The 12,678-nt window shown below is 43.2% G+C and overlaps 1 protein-coding gene across 6 annotated transcripts in view; it reads left to right on the top strand.

Moving 5' to 3' along the window:
- The window catches only part of ACE2 (angiotensin converting enzyme 2), a 106,457-nt gene that overhangs the window by 55,797 nt on the left and 37,982 nt on the right, over window positions 1-12,678 (top strand). For 5 of the 6 annotated variants that reach the window (XM_078854110.1, XM_073355720.2, XM_073355714.2 and 2 more), the window contains one exon: window positions 11,950-12,229. In XM_078854110.1, the coding sequence (XP_078710236.1) occupies window positions 11,950-12,229 (280 nt within the window). Of the gene's footprint in view, window positions 1-6,281; window positions 6,536-11,949; window positions 12,230-12,678 lie in introns of those variants that run through there. The other variant, XM_073355727.2, reaches the window with a different exon arrangement.

The raw sequence follows: 12,678 nt of genomic DNA, 5'->3' as shown, positions 1-12,678 counted from the left end.
GTGAAAGGCCAAGGGTCTGATCCTGCAAGGTGCTGGCAGCCTTTGTAGCTTATGGAAGAGAAGGTTCAACGGTGACTTAATTACAGCTTGTAAGTATTAAACAGGGAGACAAGATCTAGTGCTAGAAGCCCTTTTAATCTAGCAATCAAGGGCATGGGATCCAAAGTCTGGAAATGAAAGTCAGAAAATATCCCCAAGGCATCTCATTTTCCAGCTCAAACTTTGCTAAGGCACAAAAGACAATTAAATGCCCAACTGTCATTGAAAATCCATGGGAACTAGGCACTTAACTGCTCTTTGAGCCTTTGGAAATCTTCCCCCCAAATTTTTAACAGTGAAAATAGAACAATTTCCAAGGGATGTGGTAAATTCTGCTTCACTTGGACTCTTTAAATCATGACTGGATTTCTGTCTAAAAGATATGCTCTACTTTGACCACCAGTTATTGGGCTTGATACAGGCATCACTGTGAAATTCCATAGCTTGTGTTATGCAGGAGATCTGACTGGATGGTCATAATGGTCCATGCTGTTGGCCTGTTCATATCTGTGAATCTCCCATTGACATGAATGGAAGCTGAGGGCACCTAAAGGTTCAAGCCCTGAATTCTGCCCTTGGACAGTTTTAATGGGAGCCATTCACACATAATCCATGGTAGAAATTAATATTAAGGACACTATCCTGCTCCCATTGAAATCCATAGTAAAAGTCCAATTGACTTCAATGGAATAGAATTGGGCCCTAAGCAGAGAAGAATTATATATATTGTAAAAAGAGGATATGAGTATGCTGAGGTGAGGAATTATATCTACATGACTGCATAAACATCTGCTTTCTTACTTCTACGTCCTGTCCTGTCCTCGCAATTCCTTTGAAAAATACAGTAATACACTTGAGGATAGAATTTGGCCAGTGTCACTACAATTATTATTTCTTATTTCAAGAGAACATTTAAACCATTATTTAAGCATTAGTGTTTCACAGCATATTTTCAAACTCTTTACCTACAACAGGAGCAGGTGTAAAGTGAAAAGAGCTGGCAAAAACTCCAAGGTCCAGACTGGCTATACTGATCCTGGCCCCCAGGAGACCAACCCCACCTTCATTGACTGTGTTTTCCTTTTTGGTTTCTCCCACTCATCCTTGAATCTCAGGTATGGGGTGAGAAGGGACCAGGGTATAGAACAGTGGAAACAACACATGTAACAAGGACAATGGGGGATTGAGAGACATGAGAAGAGGGAAGGGAGGAAGGAGGCAATTAATAAAAATAAAATCATAGAGCTAACAAGACATATGCCTAGGATGCTCTCAGTTTTGCTTGCATCTCTGACCGCTTCCCACATCTGTTGTGTGTCCCATCAATTTAGACTGTAAGCTCTTCAGGGCAGGATATGTGCTGTGAGATTCCTAGCACAAGTTTGGGCAATGGATTAATAAAATTAAAAAATGGAAATGAATAATAATCTCCCTGTGTCTCAGATTTTCCATTTGTAACATGGGGATAATTATACTGCCCTGCGTCACAAGGATATTGCAAGGTTTAGTCCATCAGTGTTAGAACATCACTTTGAGATCTTTGGATGGAAGATGCAGTAGAAGTACAGAATATTATTCATGGCCCCCATCCTGAGGTCCTTAACTCAGGCACTGACTTATTTAAGGAACTCAGGATTAAGCCCAGTATTATTTTGTTGCCTATGTAGGTGGCTGGCTACCTTCGTAGGTGCCATACTCTATATTGCTAGGAGTGAACTGCAATGTGATCTGTGCTGAATGGCTGGTACTGTGACATCTCTTCAGAAATTGCGGAAAGATTTCTACAGTGTGGACCTTTGGGGGAATGGCTTAATAGCACAACGGCAAATGGGAAGTGCAGATGAAAAGAGGCAGTTCTGCAGTGTGGGTGAAATTCACTTAAAGTGCAAAGAGGCCTTGGCAAGGCTTTCTACACCACACACGACTTTAATGGGGATTTGTCTGAGCCTTCAGCCATGGCCAGCACTTTGAAAGTGGTTCTCTTCTGAATATTTTATGTGAGGTAGCCTGTTATTGGTAGTAAATGGTTAATCACTAACCTCCTCCTGAATTGGATCTTCAGCAGTGAGATTAAGTAACAGTGGCTTGGCATGATTTTCCTTAGTAGTTACGTAAGGTGAAGACAGAGAGTACATTTTGTTGCCCGTAGGAGCTGTGAGTGAACAGCCTGTGGGATATAAAGCAAATGGGCTTGTATCATTCGTAACAACCATTAAAAGTTATTCTTGGTTTAAGATTCCTGGTTGAAATAGTAATCAGAAACTGGGTTCCACAAAAACATATTTACTGTGGAAGAAACTAGTCTGTGTTCTAGCGTTCTCATATTGCAAACTCTAGAAAACAAAGAGTTCGACTTGGTGAATTCTGCCCTTTAAACACCACTAGTGGCACAATGCTGATTTACGCCAGCCGAGGAGCTAGCCCAACTATCTTATATAACCTTTGTTTGTTTGCAGCTGTTGTTTTTCCTCCCAGCAACCTGTCATAGAATGTTGAGCTTTATATAGGTAATTCAGTGAAAGGCAATATGCCTTCAATCACTTCCTTAAAGACAAGTGAGACAATTATGCTGATGCATCACATCAGTGCAGTGCCATGAGGTACAAACGGAGTAACACTGATGTGACTGGGAGGAGAATTTTGCTTTTCTAAGAGCTTGATCTGAGGCTATAGATCATTACCTAAATTCCAGATAAATGAAATAAAACAGTTAAAGCAATTATAAAATTCAGAGAGATTCTAGATAAAGCAAAGGTTGATCAAAGTTTATCAGTAACTTCATTACCAAAGTTGGTCACAATTTCATCTATCAGGGAGAGTTTTGATTCCTGTGGGTTAGCACTAATGCAAATTATGCATAATTATGCATAAACAAACTGAGTTTATGGTTTATTCTGTCACTCATTACTTCAGAGTGTTTAGAGAAGAGTTTTGAGAACTTGGAGATATCTGCCCTGGAATTAGAGAACAAGCTAATGTTTACTGATTAAATCTGTAGAGAACTGTGAGTGCAGCACCAGACACATTCTTTACTTTTAAATGAAACACAAATGTAACAATTTATAGGAAAAAGTGTAAATTTAGGGACCAGATGTTGGAAATGCTTATTCAGGTAATTTTGCTATTGAATTGGGTGGGAGTTTGTAGTAATCCCTTACCACAATTTATAGTGCCTCTCTACTGGTCTGACCTATCCTGCGGCCTGGTACGTATGGGTGAGTGAAGGGGTTTGCACTTGCTCTGCTGGAACAAGGTGCAAAGCTACTCAGAGGGAAAGGCGTTTATGCAAATGAGCTTCTTATCCCCCACAATCAGACCTCTATGGATCCTGGGCCTTCTCTCTTCCCCAGTTTCGGTTAAAAGGGTTATAAACTCCAGTCCTTCATCTCTGCACATCTACTGCGGGGAAGAGATATGTTCAAGAATGGGCTCCCCACCATGAGAACAAAATAATCATAGTGCAGGTGCTGAGGAATCTCTTTAACATTATGTCCCCCTCCACTTGATCACTTTGGAGGTCTGGCCCAGTGGGCCCTGGACTCTGCTCCCAGATGACAGCTCTGGTTCAATGGCTCCTTTCAATCTCTCTGTGTGGCTGTCTTTCCTCTGGGAAAGAATTTTCCCTCTGTATTGAGTCAGTAAGATAGTGCGTGCATTTTAGTGCATATGGGCAGGTCAGAGTTTGTACCTATATCCCTAGGCAAGGGAACCGGTTGGGGAGTTGCATAAGCCTTGTAGAGCTATCTGTGAGGGCAAAATTTTTTCCCTTGGAATATGTACAGACCTCAGGGTTTCAGAACCTGGCTGGGTGGCACAGTTCCAATACTCTGCTTTCCATGGATGCACCAGGGTTGGGGATTAGCACCATACCTAACAAGGAACTAAGGTCCTGCTGGTCTTCAGCAATGTCACTAGCAGTACTGAAGTTGCAAAAGAGAGAGAGCAATTTTTGTTGGAGCTGCTCATCACATCACTAGGGGAAAGAAACTTCCTTGTTACGTGTTGGACTTCATGATGAAACACTTTAGTCCTGAAAGAAAAGGAGTACTTGTGGCACCTTAGAGACTAACCAATTTATTTGAGCATGAGCTTTCGTGAGCTACAGCTCACTTCATCAGATGCATGCCGTGGATGCATCCGATGAAGTGAGCTGTAGCTCACGAAAGCTCATGCTCAAATAAATTGGTTAGTCTCTAAGGTGCCACAAGTACTCCTTTTCTTTTTGCGAATACAGACTAACACGGCTGTTACTCTGAAACTTTAGTCCTGGATATTCCTTATTCATCGTCATCGTTTGCTCTATAATTTGAGGGAAAACAATTTTGCAGTTTAGGTCTTCTCTCTCACATATTGTTATCTGCAAAGGAAGAGGGAGAGATCTGCATTTGGGGCTCTAGGAAACTGTTCGTGGGAAAGGATCAGTTTCAACAAATTTCATGTTTTGAAATTTTTTTGGAAAAAATGTTTTGAAATTGTTGAAATTGGACATTGTGACATTTTCAAAATGAAAAATTCTGGATTTTTTTTTCTTCAGAACTACTTTTCATTTAGAAATGTAAGTTAATTATAATAAACAACATAGTATAAAAAGGTCAAAATCAAACAAAATTAGCCAAAACATTTTTCAGTTTGTTGATTCACAACAATTTTTCAAGATATTCAACTTTTTGTCCCAATTCAGAACGGGATAATATTTTGAAATCTTGAATTTTTTCTTGGGATGGGAAAACTATTTGGCAGCCACCCTAGTGTCATGTTCATATCTTGAGTGGTAAAAATTCCAACCCATCGTATCAAAAAGAATATACATTTAGAAGCTTGGGACAGGAGCACTATAAAGAATAAAAACAACAAAAACCTAGGATTTTTTGGTCAGTTCTTCACTGCAATAACCTGTTGCTTATGAAGTAATCTGTTTTAAATGTGTCAAGTTTACTTAGGTCATGTATCAACTGGCTGTCCCCAGCCCATTAGCTGGGAGCAGTCGTTGCTCACCTTTCTATGAACTGCTCTTATTTGTTTCTAGTATTTTTGATTTCTTTAAAACAGACAGGTAATAAGGGATTTGTGCAGTTTAATTATGTTCCAACTTTCAAAACTAACAAACCATTATGCTAATGAACTAATAACTAATTACTAATGAACATCATTAGCTAATTAATGACAAAGCAGTTACACTTGTTATTTTAAATGATTGAACTTGGTAGTTTTCAAACAACGTGGAACAGGTACAGTGACTGAGTGATTATTAGTGTCACATGTGCCTATGCATGGTGCAGATATGTTCACTTGTATAAGTACATTAAATGCCTTCACACCCTGTGGATGCACATATAAAAATGACGATAATAATATACTTAGGTTTCATAACTGAATATTCTGTAGCCATATAAATATGCATTTTAGACTCTGGTAGGATGGCAAGTGAAAATTCCCCCTTTTCAATGAGGGCAAAACCTTCCATTAAAGTCAAGGGCAAACTTCCTGTTGACTTCAGTGGGAACTGGATTTGTCTCAAGAGTGCATAAGAGGAAAGTTCAGTTTTTCTGCTCTCTCTCTCCTCTCCCTCACAATTGGCTTTTCCTCTTACCTGTTTTATGTGCCATGTTAGGTGGGTTTTGTTACCTGGTGCATGACTCTTCGGGGCTGACACTGAAGGTTTACTGGCTCATTTTATTTACTCTGATTTAATAATAATTAAAAAGAAAAAAAATCCTTTGGAAAATCAAGATGAAAAATGTTTACCTCTTGCTATTATTTTATGAATTTGTACTAGTCCTGTCTGTCCGTTTGGTTTCTGATTCCCACATAGTACAGTATGTAGCTCTTATCAGCTATGGACCAACAGGAATTTTGAACTTTGAATTAACATTCTCTGTGATATTGTATCTAAGTGATATTGCAAACTATGATGTGTGGACACATGCCCATTAGAAACTTCTGAGACCTCTCCCTCATTATTCCATGTTCCCTACCCTAGCCTGTGGTAGCAGCAGATCAGTTCAGTATCTAATAATGTGTATGCCTGTGTTTCATGCACTAAGCAGAAAGACAGAATGAAGAGTGATTGCAGAGATATCAGAGCAGATAGCTGGACTGATGCCCTGGTTTGGCGTGCGGCCTGACAGCTACAGTGTAAGCTGTCAGGCTTACATTGTAGCTGACTGAAATCAGAATCTCTGTCATGCCCAATAGGTAGCTGACTGAAATCAGAATCTCATATTTTGTTTATATTTAGGTGCTGTTTGATACATACAAAGTAAAAATCTCTGCCTGATGGCCAGCATGAGTCAAGTTACATGGTACAGCTCAGCCAGCGCTGTAAGCATCAAGCCGGACACTTCACTAAGAATGGCAACAGCAGCCACTCAGCTGATCACAGCGAGGAGCTACTGAAGGGGCTGTGAGACAAGTCAGACTCTGCGAGAACAAAATAGGGTTTGCGAGGGAGGAGCCAGGAGCTGCCACTGATGCTGTAGCAGCCCAGGCAGGGAAGGTGAGGGGGAACTGGCAGACCTGGAGGAGCAAGAGACATCTGCTATTATATAAGGCTTCATCTGCACATTACACAACAATTATGACGTGTTCACTATGTTCCCCCCTTACCCAGGGCCAGCAAAATCAACCCTGATTTCTCCATATAACAATATGTGTTATGTAGAGAACTTCTTACCCAATTGCTTCTCCTCTTCCTCCCAAATTGCTTGGATGCTGTCTCCTTGCCATCTCCAGAGCTTGGGACCCTCTGAAGAGGCTGTGGGATCTCAGCATGGTCTCAGGTATCACATGTTCCATGTCCTTATCTCTGCTGGAGCCTCCAAGTTAGTATTCTCCCTATCCCCTTGCTGTTCTTCACTTGAGCAGGCCAAGCTGTGTTTTTACTCTTGAACAGCATCCCAAACTAAGTTGAAGAGCAATCACCAAGAAATCTGTCCAATTCGCTATAGAATGGGCAGGTTTCCTCCCTGCCCTGGATATGCTGTTATTGTGTCAGGCCATATTATAGAGTCATAGAGTTCAAGGCCAGAAAGGACCTCCCGATCATCTAGTCTGACCTCCTATGTATCGCAAACTATCAACCCCACCCAGCACCCACACACTAAATCCAACAATGGAACTTAGACTGAAGTGTTACAGCCCACAGTAGACTAGACTATTATGTACCACAGGCAGGGAAATGATTACATGAGATACACCCAGATAATGCTGGCAAGTCACCCGCACCCACATGCTGCAGAGGAAGGCAATAAACCCTACAATCTAACCTGAAGGAAAATTCCTTCCTGACCCCACCAATGGTGATCAGTTAGACCATGGGTGAGCAAACTACGGCCCTGTCAAGGTTCCTCCCCCACTCTGAACTTTAGGGTACAGATGTGGGGACCTGCATGAAAACCTCCTAAGCTTTCTTTTACCAGCTTAGGTTAAAACTTCCCTAAGGTACAAATTAATTTTATCCTTTGTCCTTGGAATAACCACTGCCACCACCAAACTCTAACTGGGTTTACTGGGAAACGTAGTTTGGACATGTCTTTCCCCCCAAAATCCTCCCAACCCTTGCACCCCACTTCCTGGGAAAGGTTTGGTAAAAATCCTCACCAATTTGCATAGGTGACCACAGACCCAAACCCTTGGATCTGAGAACAATGAAAAAGCATTCAGTTTTCTTAGAAGAAGACTTTTAATAGAAATTGAAGTAAATAGAAGTAAAGGAATCACCCCTGTAAAATCAGGATGGTAGATACCTTACAGGGTAATTAGATTCAAAACATAGAGAATCCCTCTAGGCAAAACCTTAAGTTACAAAAAAGACACACAGACAGAGATAGTCATTCTATTCAGCACAATTCTTTTCTCAGCCATTTAAAGAAATCATAGTCTAACACATACCTAGCTAGATTACTTACTAAAAGTTCTAAGACTCCATTCCTGATTTATCCCCGGCAAAAGCAGCATATAGACAGACGCTTTGTTTCTCTCCCTCCTCCCAGCTTTTGAAAGTATCTTGTCTCCTCATTGGTCATTTTGGTCAGGTGCCAGCGAGGTTACCTTTAGCTTCTTAACCCTTTACAGGTGAGAGGATTTTTCCTCTGGCCAGGAGGGATTTTAAAGGGGTTTACCCTTCCCTTTATATTTATGACAGGCCCGCAGGCTGGATCTGGCCCGTGATCTGTTTTAAGCCGGCCTATGAGCCGCACCATGCAGCTCAGCCCCGCTCCAGTGTTTCAGCCAGGGCGGGGGCAGCACCAGCAGCTCAACCCCGCTCCGATGCTCTGGCTGGGGAGCGCTGGGTCAGGGCCACACCATGCAGCTCAGGCCTGCTCCGGTTGGGGCCGCACCACGCGGCTCCTGGAAGCTGCGGCATGGCCCTGCTCCGGCTCCTATGCACTCCAATGGAAGCTGCAGGGGTGGTGCCTGCGGATGGGGCAGCGTGCAGAGCCGCCTGGCCATGCCTCCGCGTAGGAGCCAGAGAAGGGATGTGCCACTGCTTTCGGGAACTGCTTGAGGTAAGTGCCGCTCAGATCCTGCACCCCCTGAGCCTCTCCCCATGCCCCAACCCCCTTCCCCAGCCCTGATCCCCCTCCTGCTCTCCAAACCCCTTGATCCCAGCCTGGAGCACCCTCCTGCACCCTAAACCTCTCATCCCCAGCCCCACCCCAGAGCCCTCACCCCCAGCCAGAACCTGCACCCCTTTCCGCACCCCTGCCCCAGCCCTGATCCCCCTCCCGCCCTCCGAACCCCTCGGTCCCATCTCAGAGCACCCTCCTACACCCCAAACTCCTCATCCCCAGTCCCACCCCAGAGCCCGCACCCGGTCCCACACTCCAACCCCAATTTTGTGAGCATTCATGGCCCGCCATGCAATTTCTATTCTCCGGTGTGGCCCTCGGGCCAAAATGTTTGCCCACCCCTGAGTTAGGCCCTGAGCATGTCAGCAAGAACCAGGCAGCCAAGCACCTGAGAGAGAGAATGCTCGGTGCCACCTCAAAGCCCTGGCCAACCCTGCTGAGTGTCCCATCTCCAGCCATGGCCATCCCTCAATTTTCAGAGTAAGAGAGAAAAAAGTTCCCAGAATACACTGAAAGGCGGAATCCCTTCCTGACTCCTGCCCTTAACATTTTCCTGCATTACTTGCTGAACTGAGTGATGCCTTGGTCAGCAAGGGATTTGGAACCAGCTGACAGATTGAGTGTTCTGAATTACAGATTTCAGCTATGACTGGATCTCCTTGTTGTCCCAGATGGTCACCAATTCCCCCACAACTGCCTCTGGACAGCTGGCAGCACAGCCATAGGAATCCTTCTCCTGAGAATTGTTGGTAAATAACAATGCTGCGGAAGAAGCTGGTGCTGAGATCTGGGACAGGCATCTTGGGTGGTCACAATGTGGTGGTTGTCAGGCCAAATTTCTCTAATGTAGGGAAAGCTCAAGTTTAAACCTCTACTAATTCATATCACAATAAAGGTTTACCCTCTGTGAAAATACTGTAGAATGTGCAAAGTGGAATTCCTGTCTACATTGCAAATAATAGTCTACATTATGAAATATTTTCACTTACTGGTGCACTTTTTCATATCCTATAAATAAGTCAGAAAGTTTAAAGGATTTCATAATGAAGTCATTTTGTGATATAATTCAGAACTCTACCTGATAGATTGAGAACAAGGTACAAAATGTATATGTAATGTTCTGCATGTGGCACATTACATAGATCCTCAGCTAAAAGAGACTTGAGCTGCCTCTTGGTAAATTACCTTGGAAAACCCAAGATATTATCACTTAGAATGTCCCAGGTTTATCCTTCTTAATTCCGTTACAAATGGCCTTTCTCTAGGCACTGACCTAATACAAATAATAAACAATAAAATAACAATGAACTCTTATTCTTTTTCTTCTTTGTTTCTGGTAGTGCTCACACTGTGCTAAGCCCTTCCCAAATAGAAAAGAAGGCATTGCAATGCTTAAGAGACTTAGGAGCCTAAGTATCATTTTCAAAAGTGACTCAGTCACTTAAAAGCGTAAGTCCCATTGACTAAGGGCCAGATTTTCAAATATATTTAGGTGCCTAAAGATGCAGATAGGTACTTAGTGGGATTTTCAAAAGCACATGAGCAAGTTAGGTGCTTAACTCCCATTAATTTCAGTAGGAGTTAGGCACCTAAATACCTGGCTCCTCCCTTGCAAACCCTGAGGATCTGGGCCTACAGGTCTGTCTACACAGCAAAGAAAAGCCCATGGCTGGCCTGTGCCAGCAGACTCAGGCTTGAGGGGCTCTGGCTGCAGGGAAGTTTCACTGCTGTGTAGATGTCTAGGCTTGGGCTGTAGCCTGAGCTCTGGAACCTTCCCACCCAGCAGAGTCCTTGAACCCCATCTTCAGCCCAAGCCCGGAAGTCTACACAGCAATGAAACAGTCCCGCGGTCTGGGCCCCGAGAGCCTGCATCAGCTGGCATGGGCCAGCTGCGGGGTGGGGTTCTTTGCTGTGTAGACATACCCTAAGAGGCCAAGCAGCAACATTACACTATCATAGAATCATAGAATATCAGGGTTGGAAGGGACCCCTGAAGGTCATCTAGTCCAACCCCCTGCTCGAAGCAGGACCAATTCCCAGTTAAATCATCCCAGCCAGGGCTTTGTCAAGCCTGACCTTAAAAACCTCTAAGGAAGGAGATTCCACCACCTCCCTAGGTAACGCATTCCAGTGTTTCACCACCCTCTTAGTGAAAAAGTTTTTCCTAATATCCAATCTAAACCTCCCCCACTGCAACTTGAGACCATTACTCCTCGTTCTGTCATCTGCTACCATTGAGAACAGTCTAGAGCCATCCTCTTTGGAACCCCCTTTCAGGTAGTTGAAAGCAGCTATCAAATCCCCCCTCATTCTTCTCTTCTGCAGGCTAAACAATCCCATCTCCCTCAGCCTCTCCTCATAACTCATGTGTTCTAGATCCCTAATAATTTTTGTTGCCCTTCGCTGGACTCTCTCCAATTTATCCACATCCTTCTTGTAGTGTGGGGCCCAAAACTGGACACAGTACTCCAGATGAGGCCTCACCAATGTCGAATAGAGGGGAACGATCACGTCCCTCGATCTGCTGGAAATGCTCCTACTTATACATCCCAAAATGCCATTGGCCTTCTTGGCAACAAGGGCACACTGCTGACTCATATCCAGCTTCTCGTCCACTGTCACCCCTAGGTCCTTTTCCGCAGAACTGCTGCCTAGCCATTCAGTCCCTAGTCTGTAGCGGTGCATTGGATTCTTCCATCCTAAGTGCAGGACCCTGCACTTATCCTTATTGAACCTCATCAGATTTCTTTTGGCCCAATCCTCCAATTTGTCTAGGTCCTTCTGTATCCTATCCCTCCCCTCCAGCATATCTACCACTCCTCCCAGTTTAGTATCATCCGCAAATTTGCTGAGAGTGCAATCCACACCATCCTCCAGATCATTTATGAAGATATTGAACAAAACTGGCCCCAGGACCGACCCTTGGGGCACTCCACTTGATACCGGCTGCCAACTAGACATGGAGCCATTGATCACTAGTCCTACACTGACTTTGTTTCTTCCTAAGAGATAAGGTCAGGTTGTGTCTCACTGAATTTGCAAACTCTTTTTGTAGATTATCATCAATCTATTAAAGGATTTGCAGATCTTGGACTTCCTCTGACACTGTGAGACTATAGATAATAATCAGCGGTATCATGGACAGCATACTGGGGAAATATTAACTAAAAGTAAAAGCCTTTTATAAGAAGACCATAAAATGCTACTAGTAATTATGTTTCTCCAAAGTTAACCATTAACTTCTGTTTATTTGCCTTTTTAAAGCTATTTTCATTTTTGTCCTTCACTGGATAAAAACAATAAAAGATCCAGCAAATTGGATTCTCCCTTTTTCCCCTAGCACACACCTATGTGCAAAGGCTGTTGAGACAGAAGCTGATGAGGAAGCTTATTTGAGGGAACCTAACTCAATCAGTGGATCTTGGCTCAAAGGAAGTATGTTGGTCCATCTTTGGCTTCTTTGCAGTCTCGCTGCTGTTGCTACATCACAGGATACAACACAAGAGGCCAGCAACTTTTTGTCTCAATTCAATGTACGAGCAGAAGACCTGTCTTATGCAAGTTCACTTGCCTCCTGGGACTACAACACCAACATCACAGATGAGAACGCTGAAAAGATGGTGGGTACATAATGCGGACTCGGAATGCTTGCTTTTATATTAGAAATATTATAACTACATTATATTTTATTGTATTGCTGTAGATAGATATATAGGAATTGCTAATGAATAAGGAACTAGGGATGGGTTCAATTTTGGATTTTAGTTTAGTAGTTACTGAAAATTTTCTGATGGTCATTTGGCGGGTTATGTGAGTTAGATTTAGGTCACTAACTCATTTCACGGTGAATGATTGTCTGCCTCAGAACACTGTCGCTATTCTGATAGATTAGCATCCTTAGCAATCACCAGTGGAATAGGTAGAATTGTACTGTGAGGAAAATGTAATGAATACATAGATTTCCAGATTCCCAAGGCCTGATGTCCTGACTAATAGAAGCTAGTATATAGCCACAGGAAGGACAGTGACAGTTGTGCTTGCCCATCTCACAATAAGATTCACTGTCTCC

The sequence above is a fragment of the Lepidochelys kempii genome, chromosome 1 (genome assembly GCF_965140285.1).
Source record: "Lepidochelys kempii isolate rLepKem1 chromosome 1, rLepKem1.hap1, whole genome shotgun sequence".
Classification (NCBI taxonomy): domain Eukaryota; kingdom Metazoa; phylum Chordata; order Testudines; family Cheloniidae; genus Lepidochelys; species Lepidochelys kempii.
The sequence above is the reverse complement of the archived record's forward strand: the minus strand, read 5'-3'. Positions and strand labels throughout refer to the sequence as shown.